At 36.0% G+C, this 22,117-nt stretch overlaps 1 protein-coding gene across 1 annotated transcript; it reads left to right on the plus strand.

The window, feature by feature from the left end:
* The first annotated feature begins 18,783 nt into the window (after nt 1–18,783).
* LOC111904606 (uncharacterized) lies at nt 18,784–19,194 on the plus strand. Its single transcript, XM_023900356.1, has one exon. The coding sequence runs from the start codon at nt 18,784–18,786 to the stop codon at nt 19,192–19,194; it is 411 nt and encodes a 136-aa protein (XP_023756124.1).
* The last annotated feature ends 2,923 nt before the right edge of the window (nt 19,195–22,117 follow it).

The following is a 22,117-nucleotide window of genomic DNA, read 5'->3' on the forward strand; positions in this document are numbered from 1 at the left end:
TTTAAACTTTTCAAGAACTTGTGGGCGAGGGAGAATAATTGGAGGAGGTGGAGGAAGTGAAGCATGATGTTGAGGGATACCATCTTCAAGAGATTTGGGAAGATCATAGTTGTCTGAACCAGACATCTATAATGGGAGAAAATCAAGTTAGTTGATTCAAAATCCTTAATATAACACCCAATATGAAATATTAAGGCTAGGACCCAACACAATATTTTATAATTTGGAAGAAGGATGCCGTAATCCAAGCTATAAAATATTTGAAGGTAGGCGAATGACGATTCACCAATTTCCACTATGAAAAACGAAATAATTTATTAGGTTTTAATTGAATTTGAAATTCCTAGATCTTTTGAGATTCATTGAACTTTTCAATGGCATGTTTCAATCTCGAGTGTGCCCTCTCAAATTTTGTGACTGGGATGCCGAGGATCACAAAACAAGGTGTGAATAACCATACCAATTCATTTGGTACCCTTAATATTATCACCCAATCAATGTTCCGGTTAACCACACACGCTCCATTGATCTATGACAAACATTAAGTCACCCTTCGTGATCCTTACTAGTCCAAGTTAGTGTGCCGGTTAACCACACACGCTCCACCAACGACTTGGTAAGGTACAAAGTGTGAATTCCATGGGCTAGCACCAAATTCACATTTTTCCTAAAGTAACTAAGATTGGGAATTAAATAAAACATTTAGTTACTTTATAATATTCATTATACTTTTAATGAGAATTTAACGTCATTGTCCTACCCGTTCGGCTAACGACCCTCCACCGATCAAGCAAGCGGTGGGTGAGAGTGGACACCCATTAAGTCGCCATTTTATAGGCAACAACCTTATACCCACCTTATAGACCGGCTTCGTGAATGAGGCCTACTAACGGTAAAACGACTTGTTCTTATACATATATATAATAATTAACCATTAATGTTATAAATAGTATAAGTGTTGAATTTTAACTTTTAAAATTCTAAGTGTTGGAATTAAAGTTTATTAAAGTGTGTGAAACTTTTCCAAATTCCAAAACTTGAGGGCAAGTTTTGAAACTATTCAAAACTAATTAATTCCATGATTTATGTGTTTAAAGTAGTTTTAATCCAAAAACTCTTCAACTTCCATAACTTGAGGACAAGTTATGGAAGACTTTAAACTAATAAAAGAATTACTTTTCTTTATTTTTATAACTTATGGAATTAATTAAGGTTACACTTTATTTATATATTTATGAAGTAACTCTTGAACCTCCATAATTTAAGGACAAGACTCTTCATCTTTTGTAACCATCCAAAACTTTTCATTTCATAACTTATGAATTAAAGGTTCATAAAAATGAAGACTCTTCATTTTCATGTAACTTATGTGTTTTAAGTGTGTGTTAAAGAAAAGTGACCTTTTGATATCCATAACTTGAGGAAAAATTATGGACTCCATTAAAACACATAAATGATCAAGAATTAATTCTAAACAATTCAGCAAATAATTCCTATCATCTTCTAAATTCATAAGAACATGAACATGATCATCAAAATTTCAAGAATTATATGAACACATAAAATCATGGAATTTTGATTATAACTTTGAAATTGGTCCACCATCATCATTACCACATCAAAAACAGGTTTTATGAGTCCAAAACAGTTTAAGGTAATGATTCTAGACCAATTCCAGCATCAAAACTCGAAGATATGCTGTCTGGGGTTCCAACTCGTCGAGTGCATGAACCAACTCGCCGAGTTGGATGAGTTTTGCCTTGGACTCGTCGAGTCCCTTCATGGACTCGGCGAGTCAGCTGTGCAGACAGCATAAAATCTTCGATTTTCAGCAATTTGCATCAAGTATTCAAACAAGCAAGCCTAGGCTCTGATACCACTGTTGGGTTTTGAGCAATCTAACACTTCCTAAGTGTGCATGCAACCCTAATAAACCTTGGATCTATGTTTGTCTAAATACATGCAAAATAATAATTTTCCAAGGTTTATAACCTATCTAACATGGCATGGGGAACATTTCAACATAAAAAGTTAGAAGAGATTACATACCTTTTTGATGAGTTTGGTTCTTGAGGAGTTTGAGGGCCAAGCACCAATAGTGTGAATGCCTCAAATGGAATCACAAAACACCACAAACTCTTGGAAAACTTTGAGAGAGTATACACACTTGTATATTTCGGCCACACACAAGCACACACACACTAGTTCACTAGTTACCCTTAGGGGCCATTTCATGCAACATAAGCATGCTTATATAGTGTACATGATTAGGGTGAAACCCTAATAACCCATGTCTTTTACTTTCCAAGGATCCACGGGTTAAAAGCTCTATGGATGATTTAGTGAGGACACCCCCAAGAGCTTGGCCAAGCCTGGACTGATTTGATATGTTCAATTAGTCAGTCGTCATAAATCGGAAATCGGGAAACAACACATGAACAAAGAGAATGATTATAATCCATGTCTTAGTTCATACGATATCTAGAATGAAGGAATATACAATCTCTTATCTAAAGGACGCGTTAATGATAAGATCAGAGTTCGACAACGACTTTTCAAAGCTACGATTGTTAATCAGATTCTGAAGGCGTACTTGCAATAATAGTTATAGAGTTATCCAAGTGGGAGAATGTTGGATTTGGTATCTAAGCCCATAACTATTTTTGGTATGTACTTCATTTGATTATGGGCATGGTCCTTTAGGGTTGCCTTCACTCATGCAACTTGATAGGATGACAAGAGGAGAGAGAGTAGGATTTATTATTTGAATAATAAATTAGTACTCAAAATGGTTTTATTAATACATTAAAAGATTAATATATTATTTGAAAATCATATTATATAATTAGTATTGATCGGAAATTAATTTGGTGGTTAAAAGAGACTGATTAAATTAAGGGGACTGATATTGCAATTAATTGTTAGTTGCTAGTTGGGCTATGGACTCCTAATAGAAGGGATGGATGAAATCTATGGGAAGCCCATATAGATTTCGCCCAAGGGGCCTCTTAGAATGGTTCCATGGGTTTCTTAAGGCTTAAGCAGAGAATTAGGGTTTCCACCTAAAACCCTAGCAGCCTCAAGTATAAATAGACCCCAATATTAAAGGATTTTTGTCCAAGTCTTTAAGAAACCCTAAGGTGGCAAAATCCTTCCCTCTCCGAAGTCAATCTTCTTGCATTGGGTCTTTGTGACTCCATTAGAGGTGTAACACTTGGGGCACTAGGCTTTCAGAGGTCAAGATCAAGAAGGATTGTTCTTATTATTGCTATATAACAAGTGAGGTAAAGTTCCTAAACCTAATCATATGTGATTTTCGAATTGTGTATGCTAGTTCATAGGGTTATTGCTTTGGTACTCATAGTTTTATGTTCAATAGAGAAAAACCTAGATCCAAAGCAATTAGGGTTGCATGTACACCATAAGAATGTTGTTATGCTCAAAACCCATTAGTGGTATCAGAGCCTATGTCGTTTTTCAATAGAATAGATGCAAAAGTGAACTGCCAAAGGATCAAGGAGTCGAGAATTTTGCTATCTGACAGGTCTACTCGACGAGTCCATGTATGGACTCGATGAGTTCAATAGTGGAGTTGGCGAGTCCAGTGATCTGTTGTCGGGACTTTCGATTTTTTGGCCAGTTTTTGTTTTGGATAACTACCATTACTCTTTTTTAAAGCCTAAAATCAACTTTTATGATTGGTATGAGATATCCTTATCAAAATTGGTGGATTTGGTTAAATATGGATAATATATGATTACTTTGATTCAAATATTCAACCTGGTAATTTTGAAAAGTTTTAAATTACACCATTTCGTTTTTATTGTTTTAAATTTGAAATTAAAAGTTTTAAGTTTTGAAAGTTTAAATAGTTAAACCAAAATATTTTACAAAGTTTCAAAACTTGTCCTCAAGTTTTGGAATTTAAAATTTGATTAAAAAAGTTTTAATTTTGAAATATGAAATTCTAAGACTCTAGTACTTTGAAAAGTTCAAATTATATCCTTATGGTTTTATTAAATTAATTAAGTGTTTAATTAAAAAGAGAGAATTAATAAATTCATAATAATATGGTTTAAGTTTAACTAAATTAAAAGTCTAGTTTATTAATAGATTAAACCAATTAGTATTTTAAATGTATAAAATACACCCTTATGCTATATAAAATTACAAGTCTAATATATTATATATGTATAAGTAAAAACTAAGTCTTACCGTTAGTAGGTGTCATTCACGAAGCTGTTCTATTAAGGGTGTTTAAGGAAACAGTCTGTAAATTGACCGCCATTGGGTATCCACTCTTACCCACCGCACCCTTGACTAGTGAAGGGTCGTTAGCCGAACGTGTAGGATAGGACACAAACTCTCATTAATAAGTATAATGAAATACAAAGTAACTAAATACTTTTATAAATTCCCAAATCTTAGTTACTATAGAAAAAATGTGAATTTGGTGCTAATCCATGAAATTGCACATTGCACCATGTTGGTCGTTAGTGGAGCGTGTGTGGTTAACTAGCACACTAATATGGGACTAATGAAGGATGACAATGTGTAGGTCATAGATTATCATAGATCAATGGAGCGTGTGTGGTTAACTGGCACATTGATTAGGTGATAAACCTCTTCGAGAGTACCAAGTTAATTTGCATGGTTATTCACACCTTGTTTGTGATCCTCGACATCCCAGTCACAAAGTTGAAGGGCATAATCGAGATTAAACATGCCATTGAAAAGTTCAAGGAATTTCAAAAGATCTAGGAATTTCAATTCATTTAAAACCTAATGTTCTTTTTCATTTTTTCATGGCGGAAATTGGTAAATCGTCATTAACCTACCATCAAATATTTTACAATTGGATTACGGCATACCTCTTTCGAATTGTATAATATTTTGTTGGGTCCTAGCCTTAATATTTCATTTGGGTGTTATATTAAGGACTTAAATCAACTAACTTGAATTTCTCGCTTGCGCTAACTTGTCTTCCCCAGCTTGCCTTTTTAAACTTTCATTTCAATGGAAGACTCCCTAACTATCTAAACTGATAAAACTGCTACTAGCTCACAAGAAGAAGAGAAGAAGGGCCCTAGTCTTCAAATCGGGATTTCATAAACCAAGAGCCAGAACAGGTTTCACCCCCATCCCACTACCCAAGCTTTTGGTGCTGCTAGAAAGCGTTCAACCGGCCAGATCTACTAAATAAACAGAGTTGACTAGATCGTATATGTCAAATTCTAACAACTATGGTATTCCCGAATCATTTGGAAAAAGCTTTCCTCGTGAAGATGATGTTCCATGTTTGGATAGTGGAAATGGTTACGAAGCTGCCTTGACTACCTGAGAGATCTAAGAGATGGTAAAATCAAATTGTATGGTTCTACTTCATGTAAAAGTCCACTATCTAACTATGTTAAATTCCTAATTGTAGATTCTTAATACATGATGTGATAAGATTTCATTTTGATGTTTTGTAGGATCGAAGAAAAGAAAGGAACCTTAAAAGAAGAGTGAGCCGAGTCTGATAACAAAGAGATGAATTTCGATCGCATGGTTCGATGATCGGATTTTTGAGCTGCTACTTAAGAGTTATGATAGATTGCTTATGAATATTTTTTAACATAGTTTTCATTTGTAATTGCGTTGTAAGGACTAGTTTTTTTGCACTTTTATAAATAATGAAAAATTTTGATTTGTCTTATTTTATATTTCCTTGCAATGGAATTTGTGAAAATTGATGTTTGTTAGCAATATTGAAAGTGGATGTGATTCTTAGTTATGTTATTTATGGTAGTGTCAGAAATTTAACAAATAAGGAAAGATTTTCATCACCCAAGTTTTAATTGGACAGAAACTTGGAATCATGTGACTTGCATTATATTATGAATGAGAACCTTCATCTTTGGAAATTAAGACTAATTCCTTGTTCACCTATAGATGTGATTCAAGTGAAGGACTAGGGGATCTAGTACACATTGTTATGCACTGGTTTAGTCCACCACAAAGAACAATAAGACCACTCGTCATGATTTACTAAATGTTTAGTAAACATGGTTATGCTTACAAGATTAAGTGTGATTCTGAATCATTGTAAAAGTTTCAATGTATAGTAGAACGAATGAGAATAATCAATTAGGTAGAAAGATAAAAGTTTCTCTAATCTGAAAAGAAATGAGACTACCTAAGTATCGTGTTTTATGATCATCTTAGTGATTATGAAACCATATCACAATCAATCCTTTAAGGAAACCTTAGTGCATTAGTATGGCTAAGAAGAGGAATCGGGAATTGTTGAAATGGTTAAATCAAAAGGTGAATCATACTTCGTTCCAAAATCGAGTCTTAGAGTCATACTCCAAGATTGTGACTTGAGTGACAAAATCTTAAGGAGGTTTATAACCCTCATCAAATGAAGAGTAGAAATGTTTCTTACTCTTACTAATTTTGGTATGTACTTGATTTGATTATGAGCATGGTCCTTTTGGGTTGCCTTCACTCATGCAACTTGATAGGATGATAAGAGGAAAGAGAGTAGGATTTATTATTTGAATAATAAGTTAGTACTCGAAATGGTTTTATTAATATATTACAAGATTAATATATTATTTGGAAATCATATTATTTAACTACTATTAATCGAAAATTAATTTGGAATTAATTTGGTGGCAAAAGAGACTGATTAAAATAAGGGGACTGATATTGCAATTAATTGTTGGTTGCTAGTTGGGCTATGGACTCCTAATAGAAGGTATGGACGAAATCTATGGGAAGCTCATATAGATTTCGTTCAAGGGGCTTTCTAGAAGGGTTCCATGGGTTGCTTAAGGCCTAAGCAGAGAATTAGGGTTTCCACCTAAAACCCTAGCAACCTCAACTATAAATAGACCCCAATATTAAAGGATTTTGTCCAAGTTTTTAAGAAACCCTAAGGTGGTGAAATCCTTCCCTTTCCTAAGTCATTCTTCTTGCATTGGGTGTTTGTAACTCCATTAGAGGGGCAACACTTGGGGTACTAGGCTTTGAGAATTCAAGATCAAGAAGAATTGTTCTTGTTATTGCTACATAACAAGTAAGGTAAAGTTCCTAACCCTAATCATATGTGATTTTCGAATTGTGTATGCTAGTTCATAGGGTTATTGCTTTGGTACTCATAGTTGTATGTTCAATAGAGAAAAACCTAGATCCAAAGCAATCAGGGTTGCATGTACACCATAGGAATGTTGTTATGCTCAAAACCGATCAAGAATCTCGATCCTATGCATGAAAATAAAGCTCACAACATAACATTTATATCTTCACGTCATGACAACGTATCCAGAAGATCACTGCACTGGGAGGTACAAGTTTTCTTGGAGAATACGAGATAATTACTGAGTTCATGTCATGACACCGTTATGGTCACGATGTGGGGACTGATTTTAAGGAAAGTATATATATATATATATATATATATATATATATATATATATATATATATATATATATATATAAGATATTATATCTACTTTGGAAGATTAGAGGGTTTTTCGAGGACTTTTGGGACATAAAAGCTGCCAAAATCAAACCTTGAAAGGAGAAGAAGATTGAAGATCAAGAGTTTAGAAGATTATAGCAAGAGATCACATCACACATTTGGGTTGCTTAGTTTGATCATGTGTATTTTACTTTCTTACGTGTTTATGTGTTTGTTTTATGTAATTATGAGCTAAATCATTACACTTACGTTTAGTGTAGATGAACCCTAATACTATGTGTTAGTTTCTACTTTTGATGGATCGATGAAGTTGGTGTAGCTTGTTTTTGGTTTACCAATGCCTAGCATGTTAAAAGTTTTAATCTTCGTTGCTTAGATTCAAGTTATGTGTAGTTGAATGATCAATTTAATTTCACGAACTTGTCTACCTAGTTGTTTATGATCATAAAATTTCTAGAGCTAGTGATTAAACAAATCCTAGTATAGGTAATAAAGGCAACAATTTTAACTATGTTAGAGAGCATAATTTGATCATAATTGTGTTTGGTTATTTGTCTTGATCATAGATAATTAATCGTGGATATATCTTACATAGCCAAATAATCTTAAATAATTGTGTCCACTTGTGTATGATCATTACATAGTAGTTCATGAATTGGTGAATACATTAGGAGACCAGATCACGATTCTAATAGTATTTATACTGGTAACCAACTAAATTAATCCATGTATTGAAACTAACCATAGGAAAAAGGTGGATTCAAATCTAAATGGAAATGTCTTTACTCTCTTGATTACAATCGTCTTTAGTTAGTTGTTTGCTTAGTTTTGAGTAAATTAAGTAGTTAAGTTAATGAGAACTTGCAAAATAAGATAAAACCCCACATTTTTGTTATTTTTTGAGATTAATTGTATTAGTTATTTTATTAGCTAAATGTTGTTCCTTGAGTTCGATACCCGACTTACTTTTCTATATTATAAACTGAGTAGGCTCACTGTCTATAAGTGTATTAGTTGATAAGTTTAGTTAGGATTATAAATTTAAATTTGGTAGGTAATTATGTGCAGATGATTTTTTTGGTGTTGATGCCAGGGAACGACTTATTTTAGTTTTAATTTAATTTCTGTTAGTTGAACGATCCTTTTAGTGGGGTAAATCCCGCAAAAGGTTATTTTTTTTTTCTCTTTGCCACGACATGGATGCTAATGATTTTTGGTTTCTATTTTTATTTTGTTTATTATGTATTTTCCAAATCTCGATGCTCTTGTTGCTTTTCTTGAGGAAGTGGAAAGGGAATTAGGGTCCGAAGACAAGGGATATGATTCAGACAAAGACCTGAAGAAGCTAGGAAGATGGTTCGATTACATCTTGCTAGAATTGAAGACCATAAGGAATTATTCCCATTACATCTTGCTAGAATCTCGATTCTCTTGGACTCCTCCTGACTCATTGATGCTCATCCTGCCCTTCTTTAGGTTATGGAATTCGTTGTTAATCTCTAGAATATCCTACTGAGATCAATACTCTATCTTCAACCGCATAAGGAATTATTCCCATGACATCTTATTGGCTTCTCCTTTAGGTATGGTATCAGAAAAACAACTTCCACCAGCTTAATACCCCAATCTTTAGTTGTCGGACTGTAAGGACAGTCCTCTGTCTGTTGATGCAGTCATCGCTTAAACTAATTCTCTAGAACCAACTGTGACATCCTTATTTTTACAACTATTTTTAAATTTTCATTTATGCTTATTTAAAACAGAGTTTATTTATCAATGTAGAATTTTGTCCAATAAAAAGTATTTTCGAAGAAATGTTTTCAATTAATTCCTTAAAACTTGAGATTTCATAACTGATGCAAAATATAAGTGTAAATAGCCCTTACAGTGTCTTAGACTAATAGTCTACATCTCCTTGAATCTCTCATCATGCATGCACCTTTGTACCACTACTTGTGATACAAAGAAGCTGACTAGGTCAGATTGGGAAACCTAGTGAGTACATAGGGATTTCAATCTCACAATGTTATAATATATATATATATATATATATATATATATATATATATATATATATATATATATATATATTAAAACGTACAATATAAAAATTTACCTCATATAAGCAATCTACACTATCTCGTTGATCTTCACATTTTTATCGTATACAACGACATAATCTATACCCTTAGATTCAGAAATGAAGGGCTTTTCCTAATCCATCCTCTCAGATCAGGAATAAATGACATATCTAATCCATACTCTTGAATAAAAAATGAATGACTATGCCTAATCCGTACTCTCGGTCCAGGAATGCATGATTATGCCTAATCCATACTCTCAGACTAGGAATGAATGACAACACCTAATCCAGAGTCTCAGACCAAGAATTAATGACTATGTCTAAACCATACTCTCGGATCAGGAACAAATGACTATGCCCAATCGATACTCTCGGACAAAAGATGTTGGAATTCCACTCTCCGTTTATGTCTCGCTTGTACTCTTAAGAAGATGCTACCCATTGTTCAACTTAATTAAACTTAAGCCGCTTTTGCAAGTCTTATATTATCTTTTTGTAAGACTACAATGATCAACACATAATACCAGCTCTGTTTAGACAACACTGCCCTAATTTAGTGGAGACATATTGTTTAGGTATTAACAAACATTTATCCTTCTCTTTAATGATACGTCTATTATGATTATCATGAAGCATTAGATAAATAACAAACATAGAAGCATGCTTGGTTCGCATATCATATATTATCAAATATGTTCTTAACACTTATTCTAATTAATAAGCATATATCTCACATATAAACTCTTATATGTAATACTTTAATTAATACATGTACTAAAATCATGTTCATGAAATGGACTATGCACTCACCTGTTAAAGTGATGACTGGAACGTTGGGTAGTGTTTTGCTTTAGCACTTAGCCTTTCCTTTGATGTGACCTAGGTTCAATTATCATTAAGTGTTAGTTTAGTATTTCTTATGACTAATTAATAGTCTAGATTCCTCAATAATCCCAAGGTATACTAAGAGTTCTATCAATAAGGATCAACTAGGCAAGAAAGTTGGGAGGCAGGACCATTTCGGCGTATAACCTTTCTGAAATCTAACAAGCAAGCCAATGTGAGCATTCGAAGCACCTTTCCTATAAGTAGATCAATTAGTATAACAACATGGAATTACTGATAAATCTTATTTATAGATTCATAACAACTACTATGAATATAAATATAAATAACACTAAAATAAGGTTGGGTGTAATTTAACTTATAGATATTTCCTAGACAAAAGTCCAGAAACTGCACTGGAAGAACTCTGGCCTATTAACTACTAGATTTTTGGCTATCAGGGCCTCAGGGCTTTGCCAAAATACCATAAATGCTAATGTAACATCCTAAAAATAAGGTAAAAATTTTCATTTTTGAAACCAATCCAAAACCATAGATGTTTACAATCATAGTTTCCAAATGTCATAAACATGAATCAGAGTATCCCAAAATCATAATCTCATAAAAATCTAGAATGATGTCCATGATCAAGCCTTCGTCTTGCCCCGATCATCTGAAGTACCAGAAACATAAAACTGAAACTGTAAACCAATGCTAAGTGGGATCTTTAAAGTACCACCACACAACATATAACATATACAATCATGCATGTTGGGTCCCATCAGTCATCAGACGGGAATACCCTCGGGTCTACACCCATTGAGATGGATTACCCCCGGCCCAATCAGTCATCGGACTAGAATGCCAATATACAATGGGTTCAAACAGTCATCGGACTGGAATACCCTCGGGTCCACAACCATTGGGCTAGATTACCCCTTCCCTACAACATAAGTCTATCTTGCATTTCTGGCCCACAACTCATGTCTGGATTTCTCACGGGTTTGTCGACCTCCACACATATCAATATTGCTTCAACCCAACTACATTATGTCAAAATATGCAACAGATAAATGTATAACTAGCAAATAGATAATCATACAGATCAAACAAATCACTATAGCATAGAAACATTCTATATATCGGGATAGATAACCAAATAGGCCGACATTCGTGCCTTCGACCCACGATTATAATAAGGAGAATCACCTTACAGCCTGAAAGATAGCAAAAATGAATGATGCTCCGAATGCCAACTCTATAGGTCACATATACAGCAAACAGTAACCTAACCTCAAACAACTGCTCAAAATACCCAAAATGCCCCTAAGTCTAACTTGGTCAAATTCCTTGTCAAAGAGTAAAAAAGTCAAAGGAGGTCAACACAGAATATGTACACCTAGCATACTCAGTCACTACACTCAGAGAAGTAGATCCCTTACTGGTTATGGGGCTCCTGCATGGTACGCTCAACGTACCACCACGTACGCCCAATTTACTCGTCAAAGTCCATTTCCTTCATTAAGTGCTTATTCCATTAAGATCTTACGTCCAAAGCTCAAAAATAGTCCCAAATATTATTCAAAGTCATAAAGTTTCCAACTTTATGAATTTCCATGGCTAGAAGGAGTGCATACACCAACACCCTAACTTAATACACAAACCAAGGCATCATAACTCTTTCATGGAGGGAAGAAAGGGACGAAGATCACATTTTTATGGTTCCTCGAAGATCCATGATGGATAAAGTTTCCAAATTTATCCATTAGGATGGTCCAAATAACCAAGATCTAGTCTTTAAGCCTCAAAAGGACTAAAAATGCATCTTTCTCAACTTAAACCATTAAGTCCAAGTCTCCAACCTTCAGATCTGAATAAATATGATGTTTAGATGGATATAGTTTCCAACATTATCCATAACAAGGTCACAAACTTTCAAGATCTAAACTTTTTGCAATAAAGTGTCCAAAAAGTGATAAATATGAAAATTAGCAAGATCTGTGAAACTAATGAGAAAGTTTGAAACTTTTTACTCACAAAGGTCTAGAAATGATGTAATCTTGTTGGATCTATGCTTGAATCCTTCTTCCATACACTTTTACACCACCTTGTTCTTCGATATTCCACCTTCTAATGGAGAAATAAGCTCATAAATGATACCAAGGCTCAAAATAAGTGAGAGGAGGCTTGGGTTTCGAGTTAGAGGCTCATGATAGAAGGATCCCAAAGGGTTAGAGACCTTAAATAGGGTTCACAACCACAAAAATAGATTTTTATTCTATTGCCGTACACCCAACGTAATGCCCTAAAAACACGTTTCTTCAGCCTAGTACGCATAACGTACAATCTAGTGTACGCGCAACGTACTGCCAGACTCCCTTAGCCTAATTACAAAAAACCATAACTTCTTTGTTTCAACTCCATTTTCGGTGTTCTTTATATGCACAGAAAGGAATTGAAGATCCCACAATCCTATCTAGTTACTTTTCACTTAAAACATAATGAACTAAAATCCTTATTCCAAGAAAGAAGTCTGAAACATCACTTTACCTGTTTTTCCCTTTGACTCCAAAACATAAACTAAGGGATTGGATCACATAACCAATGTTATCAACATCCAATAAGGTCTAAACCATATTCCCTTGAACTCCAAAGCCTTTACTTGATCCATTTATTGTCCACAATCCCAAAATAAGAAACTTATTGAAACATGATGTTACAACTCTCCCCCACTTAGATTAGATTTCGTCCTCGAATTCATTCATTACTACTTCCTCTGCCACGCTACTTGATCATGCCTAAACTTCCTGAATTCTGTTTAAGACTGAATATTCAACTCATACTGAATACCGCCTCCAAACCCTGCCATCCAAACCCCATCTTAGCATAAATCACTTATCCCTCCGAAATAATGAACCTTAACACTCTGCCCTCAACCAATGAAAGAAACCCAACTGCTCTGCCTGAGAACTGAAACATCTACCTTACTCTTCCTAACTAGAAGACCTTAAATCATAGCGACAACAACTCAAAGAAGGAATCTTCTTGAATCCGGAACCTATAAATTTAAACCCCGAAATTATTCCCTGGGACTGCAGATCATTCATTCATCGTGCCCTCCCCTCGTCCCAGACTAGGGACACCCCTCAACCATGTAGAATGAATACTCAAAATATATCAATCGTGAATTTCACCCAACCCCAATACAGAGATTGTGCCCAACAACCTTAAATATGGACTTGACTTCCTTACAAGTCATCACCAACCCGCTGATCCCACATGCATAAGGATGGCCAATCAAAGAATTCTCATGTTGAATCCAAATCCCTTATCAGTTCAGGTGTACCTCCACCTAACAAACCACTCGATACACTCACAATGAACTTCATGACTCGAGATTCCATAAATGATAAATAACATTGGTAACCAACTCCTGATAAACAGTCCGCTAACAAATGGGGTTCATAATGCAAACACGCTACAAGAGACTTTTGATGAACAACTATTACTTCCAACAACCTTTAACTGCCCACATGATCCAAACCAATTGGTCACTGAGTCTCCCGACTCCCACAATGGACTAACACCCAAATATGCCAAGAAAACTAACGATTTGAGCCTAAGAGTTTCAAACAAAAGACTATTGGGTCCTGCCCATATGAATCATACAGCCACTGGTTCACGATACTTCTTGACACCTACTAACCACTAAACGATAAGCTCACGGTACTATGCCGATCTTGACATCATCCCATCAATGGCCTAAATACTTATGACCAACACCAAAGGGGCCTAAAGATACCCAACCATTAATACACTGACTTGGAGGAACCCAATCAATATCCCTCTCAATGTTAACGGAACACAAATACGGGTCACACCCTTCTATCACAGATAACTCCTTTCACAGTACAGGTGGCTACCAATGCAAATTTTAGGTGAAAATATGGTTGCATGTAACCAGAGAATGAGAAAGGGGGTTGCACTTTTGTTCCAGTTTAAGGGCTACAAACCAATTAAGAACCATGAAAATAACTTAAGCCAAGTGCTCTCACTCTATCTTATTTAACCTACATACATACCCAAGGGAAAACACATAACCCCCTGGATCTACTGCAATCCTTCTTCCTCACAACCATTACCAATCGGTTGTGGTACCAATATATCTGACTGAAATGATGAACCCCAACAGCTAACAGAAACATCCTCACGAATGGCCGAAGAGTAAGATCCCACACCTTGATTGAAACTGAACATATCCCACCAATACGCAAATAGCTCGACAAAACTTCTAGAGCCATCAAAAACGTTGTCAAAACCCTGGTTGGATCAATCTAGATACTAGACCTACCGACGCAACATGCCAAAATTAGATTCTGCCCAGATCCAAAGCCATATCTGAAAAACTAAACAAAGTTGTCCCAACATCGCAACGAAGGACATCTTCTGAACTTGAGCGTGCTATGAAAAATAATTTCACAACCAACCATTGAGGGTACCTATACCCAGAAACCAAAATTTTCAATGTACAGATTTGACAATAAGTTGACTCATCCTCTGAACTCCAACTGATACAAGTCTAAACTTCCGAAGAACGTTGGCTATTAACGAAGAGACCAATGATCGAGAGGGCATTGAAAACTAATCCATTGATCCAATACACTACTTGACAAGGCCCAAAAAGGACTAAACATACAAAATTGTGAAACTAACTGGCCAATCAACAACTCCCCAACCTATACTATAGATATCAATCTATACAACAAGCTTACAAATCCTTCAACAATCGATACTCAACTTGGGCGACCCAACCGCCTCTTGACCTATTCCTCGACGTTCCTAAAAGGAACATCTGGCTACAAAGAGCTCCTTGGCTAACAAATTCTTGCTGCGCAGATGACTCTTACATTCCTAAACACATATATCTAATGGCAACTTGTTATGCACCCCGTCTTAACCAAATCCTGAACCAATGTTTCGAATACCCGAACCATAAATCCTTATGACCCATTTTTTTAAAACCATAACTCGAACAAAGTTGTTGATCCTCTAAGAAGAATATCCAACTCTCCCCCACTTAGGGTTTGAACCACCACCAACTGATATGCCAAACAGACCAAAAATGAAACCGGCTCACCCAGATGCATAGGATCCCTTACCCTTGGGATATATATATATATATATATATATATATATATATATATATATATATATATATATATATATATATATATATATATATATATATATATCACAATGCAATATGATCTTCTAGATAAAGGCCAAGAAAACTCAAAGAGATTCAAAATCTCATATGGAGACCACGGAAACTCCCCAATCATAACTACCGCTAACATCAAGCATTCCATGTAGATGCACAAGCAATACTTCTAACAATCTGTTCATAACACTGATTCTCTATCTAGAAAAAAAAAGAGCCGCCACACACCTCGCCTGCAAATCCTATCTGTCAATTCATTCTCATAGTCGGAATACATCATAGAGAACAAAATTAGCACTCCTAATTCACTTCCCTGATCACCTGCAACCATCAGCTAGCACCTGACCTACCTATACCCAAAGAAAGCAGTCCCTTGATCTCATTTCAAGGCAACCATACAACAAAAATCCTTTTTTGCATTCCCATACTGTCATTCTACCGCGAAAGACCACAACCATCTAGCCCCATGTTGGGTTTAAATCTCAACTTCGAAAATAACATGTCTTCCATCTACCAATCACTTAGCCTCCGACTGTAATCCTCGAGCTGATCCTAACAATCACTTCTTTCTTGATTCGTGCAACTCAACTAGCACTACCATCGAGAAAGGCCGTCGAGACCTTAAAATCATCTAACTCACCTAGTTCTGAACCATTCAAACCCAAACTGACATGACCACTAAAGCCCAAACAATCACCAAACTCATCGTCAACCTGAACAACAATAACCAGAACATCAATTTATACAAAAATGCTATCACGAATCATGGTACCAAAATCTGACAACGAAAAGCCAACCCGAGGAGCTAAAAGCATCTCATACTCGGAGAGCCTCTCATAACCCACGTACCTCGCATACCCGGAGACCCTCTCATAACCCACAGACCTCTCATACCCGGAGACCTTCTCATAACCGGAGAGTCTCTCATAACCTGCAGACCTCTCATACCCGGAGACCCTCTCATACCCGGAGAGCCTCTCATAACCCGCAAACCTCCCATACCCGGAGACCCTCTCATACCCGGAGACCTTCTCACCCGAAGACCCCCCCTCCTCAGTGCAACTCATCGGTAGCCATCAGCCCTCTCAACCCACAACCATACTACATCCTCCCCTCCTCGGTACCTCTCTTCCTTACCCCTTTCAACCCACAGACTACCTTCTCATCTTCTTTACCCCTCACAACCCGCAGACTACCTTTACTCCTCAGTATCCCTCCTCGATACTAACCCCTCATCCTCCCTCCTTGATTGTAACTCTTCTCCATCCTCCTTCCTCCTCAGCCTTCCTTCTCCCCTCTCATTTCAAGACCCCCCTCCCGAAAATTAGCCCCTCTCAGCCTTATTTTTTAATTAACACCAATTTTTTTATTAGCCATTTTTTGCTGAAACCAAACAAATAACTTAGCCATTTATTTTCTCTATTAAACCAATTTTTTTTATTAAAACCAATTTATTTCTTTATTTTTGTTTTATTAAAACCAATTATTTTTTAATACCAATTTTTGCCACAACCCAACCTATGATAGTTACATTGGATTACTTCTTGCTGATTATATTGGAAGAACTTTATTCTTTCCATGAGGATTACTCCATACCACAGTCGAACATCATATTTTTCTTTGCAAGGATTGTACCGCAGTTGCGTCTGATCAACAAAACTGTTTCGCAACCTTCGCTTTACGGGATTTTTATGACTTGTTGCTCTTGATCTTCGGTTGACGAACAATGTTTCTTGATCATGTGGACTTTATTTATTGAAGATCACTTTGAGAGTTCTAGCATCCAGTGGCGAGTCTAGAGTAGAAAACTATGTGGTTCCCTATCTGATTTCAACCTGACCAGTTCAAAAGAAAATCCGTTTCAATCGGGTCAGTACAACTAAAAGAGTAACTGTTGCAACATGTATACAAATTGGTGGTGAAAGGACCGAGCCAAATCAGTAAAACCAAAACACATTAAGGTAGGTCATTCAAAATATTTAAGATAGGTCCTACATATTTTTTAAATATAACTTATTGTAAAATGTTAAAATTTAGGTAGGTTAACTGACCCACCTTTGCATTACCTAGCCTCGCCCTTGTTGGCACCTCAGTTTGGGTACATCAATATTTTTCAGCACAGCATAGATTTTTCATGCAAAGTTATTATTTGTTACTTTGGTATTCGTTAAAGCAGTTTTCAGTAAAGAATCAACCGGCTATAGATGACCTAAGAGTATTTATATTACTCTCATTCTCTTGTTTTATCGAGACTCTTCATACATCTAGGGAGAGCATGTAAAGCTCTTGGTATCTGACACTCTCCATCCAGATGATTTGTTTATTTTTGATATCTGGTCGTTGGTTATCAAAAATAGGGAGAAAATATTATGTTACCATCCGAATATGTTTTTATGATTGTTTGAGTTTGGATTTTTGTAGACCTCTGAAGACGATGATTTATTTAGTGATGCGATGTGGCACTGGTTCTTGGTCATCATGATCAAGTTTTTGGCATTACTAAATATACCGGATCCAGATTATTTATTATTCATACTCTACAACATGATGTTTCATATTTTAACTGGTTATTCTTTTGAAGAATTTTGGGTGTATTATGATTCGAGAACCATATATGTTTCAGACTTCTTGATGCCGAAGTGTTTTCTGATTGGATATTCTACTTGATCATTGGGGTTATGACTAGTTTGAAGATTTGGATCTTATTTTTCTTCCTCAAGAGTAGTGACCTTGAAGCCGAAGACCTTTACCGATTAGAGATTCATGGCCAGCATCAAAGATCACATACACTTCAGAGTTTTAGAGACATTTTAGCATTTGGTTCTCATTATGTTTAATTTTATTACCACACTTGCTAGTTGGTTACTATGTATTTTAGCCTTTTATCACTTATTTGTATCCCTCATCATTTGTGAGCATTTAGAGAGAGAATATTGGAGCATGGAAATGCTCTACAAATTATGTGTGATAGTTAGGTTATTTTATTCCCTTTTATTGTATTGTGTGTAAGGTATCTCTCTCTATAAATAGAGAGATATGGTCATGTATTATTGTAAGTAAAAGTGCACAAAATGTAGTTCCTAGTGAGAGAGAGTGTGGTGGGATCTCTCCTGCCAAGGGAGAGTTATCTCTCCTAACCCATGTTCTTCATATAATATTTTATTTCTCTCTTTCAAGTAAATCATGGAATTACTCATGTTTTATGTTCTTCATAGTATTATGATCGTTACATCTCAAGATGCTCTTATTTCGCACAAACCTATCATCAAAATAGGCTACAATAGCAAGGAGGATCACGAATTAGAATGGTTGATAGATAGCGCATGCTCGTTGCACATGACAGGAATGTTGGAATACCTTTGTGACTTTAAGGCAGTCACAAACGGTGGTCATGTAACTTTTGGAAATGATGCAAACATAACCATTCAAGGATATGGTGTCCTCACAAATGGAAACTTCTCAATTCAAAGAGTTACCTATGTCGAAGGGTTAAAACACAATCTCATCAGTGTTGGGCAATTCTGCAAAGCTGGTCATCGCGTTGAATTTGATGAAGAATATAGCTACATAATGACGAAAGATAGATCAAGATGACTAATCAAATCAAAGACTGCTGGAACGATGTTCCCATCAGACATATCTCTAGTGATAAAAAAACCACAACTGTGTTTTCTATCAAAAGCCATCTCTGAGGTCAGTTGGCTATGACACAGGAAGCTTGCTCACCTCAACTTTCAATACATCAACAATTTGGTTACCGGAGATACGGTGTGAGGATTACATCTTCTCAAATTTGACAACGACACTTTATGCCCTGTTTGTGAATTTGGAAAGCAACCCAAGAGAATTCATCCTTTGATACTTGATTCTTCCATTACTGAACCTTTGGAGTTGCTTCATCTTGACCTCTGCGGTCCTTTAATGGTGGTAAGCATACATCATAAGAAGTATATTCTGGTCATAGTCGATGATTTCACTCATTTCACCTGGGTGTTTTTCCTAAGACTAAAATCAAAAACACCGCATACTTTGATCAACTTCATCAAGGAAATTAAATTACAAATCAAGATTCACATTCGAAGAATCCGAGGTGACAATGGAACTGAATTTACAAATCAGTTTCTTAATGACTTCCTAGTGTCAAAAGGAATTAATCACAACTTCTCAACTTCTTACACACCGCAACAGAATGGTGTGGTAGAAAGAAGAAATAGAACTCTACTAGAAGTTGCCTGTCCAATGCTCAACTTCGCAAATCTACCTCTCTATTTTTGGACAGAAGCAGTCTCAACAGCATGCTTTGTACAAAACTGGAGCATCATCAACAAAGGACTCAACAAGACTCCATATGAAAGTTTGAACAATCGTAAACCAAATGTTCATTTCTTTCACATTTTTGGTTGCAGGTGTTATGTCGACAACAACAAAGAACATATGAGCAAATTTGCACCTAAATCAAAAGAAGGAATATTTTTGGGTATTCTACAAACAAGGTAGCATACATAGTTCTGATCTGAAGAACAAGAATCATAGAAGAAATCTTTGACGTAAAATTTGATGATTTCTATGTTCGGAGGACCACTCCTCTCAATGAAACAAAGTTTATCATGGAGAATGACATTCCAATTGAATGTGGACCTCTCAACATCGTAGAAGTCAACTATGAAACACTCTTCGATCCTGCAGAAACTGGAAAATTTTCCAAATTCTTTATCTCTCCTTCTATGCAATTACAATATACCAAATACTTTGGTCCTACAATATCTGAAGACTCTCCGCACATGACTTCCACCTCTTCGGTTGAAGGGGAAGGTAATTCCTCAATTCCTGTAACAATCCCAACCATCGAGGTTCTAGTCATAGATGAAGTAATCCAAGTTGTCAACAACAATAGTTCAAGGAGTCCTGAAGAATCCGAAGACTCGGAAGAAGCTGTTGAAGAGATATTGACTAATGAAGTTCCCACGGCATGATAATGGGCACCACGACGTGGCAGCCGATTTTGAAAAAAACCCTAATCGCTAGGATTTAGGCCCAATATAAAGGACATTATGTCTAGGGTTTTGTTATCTTTAGCCTCCATTATCCTCTCAAGACTAGAAACCATAACCTAAGCCTCCCTTCTGTGACATGGAGATTTTTGTGGTGTTCGGTTGCATTTTGAAGGAAGAAGAAGAAGGTACTAGCCCAATTGTCAAGAAACAACTCTTCCCATCCTTGGAATTACTCTGTGGACCATTAGTAAGTCATTAGTTTTCTATCTTGATGATTCTTTGGTTGTAGATCTAGCTTATTTACCTTATTTTGGCACATAAGTGATGTTTGGTTGGTTTGATGTTATAAAGATTGCAACTTGATGACTATCCAGAGTCCCATGAGCAATATATCTAGTAGATATAGACTTTGGTTGGGATTCTTGACCTTGCATGATTTTTAGTCACCTTTTTGCTAATTTTGACCTAAAATGTAATCTAGACATGCAATGGTCATGCATGTCTATAAAGCACCCAAATTTATGTTAGATCTGGTATTATTAACTTCTCTAGAGTTGGTTAGACTAAAGACTTTGAGGAAAAGTGCTTAATAGTTTAGCCCATGTCATGATTTTGCCTTTATTAGACCTTTGATTAGAGATCTTGTCTTATTGAAGTGTCTTAACACATAAATTTGGAAAGTTTATCCATTAAGGCATTGTGAATGAGTAGATCTAGGTTTTTGAGTCTTTGGTTTTGAGTTAAAAGCAACTTAACTTGATTAAGCTAATCATATTGTCACGGCGTGGCACTAGGCCGCCACGACATGGAGAGTAAGGACCAGTCTATTGTTTTGTCATCTTATGCCCACGACATTGCGAAGGAAAGCCATGGCGTGGAGGGTTTGCTAATGGCTTGTTGGCTTCTTTGAATTAAGGCTAGATCGGGTTCAAACTCATGGGCCACGACGTGGCCAAGGTCGGCCACGATGTGAAAGTAAACTGAGTTTGACTTTGACTTTGACTTGAGTTGAGTTTTGGCCAACCCTTACCTTTGGAAGGTAGACTAAGCGTTTACCTTGTATGACTGTCTAGGTGTGTAATAGCACTTGTATTATTGGCAGTGAGAGTAGCAATATTTGATTATCATCTAAGAGGTGAGTCTCTTTACTATACTCGTGGGTCAAAGGCACCAATGTCATCCCACTATATTATGTTTGTAGGATGATATTTGTCTTTGCGACACATGCTGATGTGCCTATATGTGCTTGTTGTCTTTGTGACTCTTGTTGATATGATTGTGTGCTTAGCAGTAGAGATGAAGTAAACCAAGTACCGGTTGAAAGATACCGAAGGGGGTAAAATAGACCCAATATCGGTTGAAAGATACCGAAGGGGGTGAATAAACCCAATACCGGTTGAAAGATACAAAAAGGGGTCAAATAGACCTAGTTTATTTTCTAGTTGTTACATATGTTTAATATGGGGTATTTTGGGGAAATTAATATGCTTTGTGTTTACCGTTTATGTTTAAAATGTTTTCAG

This window comes from Lactuca sativa, chromosome 3 (assembly GCF_002870075.4).
Source record: "Lactuca sativa cultivar Salinas chromosome 3, Lsat_Salinas_v11, whole genome shotgun sequence".
NCBI classification, from domain to species: domain Eukaryota; kingdom Viridiplantae; phylum Streptophyta; class Magnoliopsida; order Asterales; family Asteraceae; genus Lactuca; species Lactuca sativa.

Excerpts from the sequence above, each read along its gene's own strand:
- LOC111904606 (XM_023900356.1), top strand. The coding sequence starts at position 18,784 with ATGGAATTACTCATGTTTTATGTTCTTCATAGTATTATGATCGTTACA.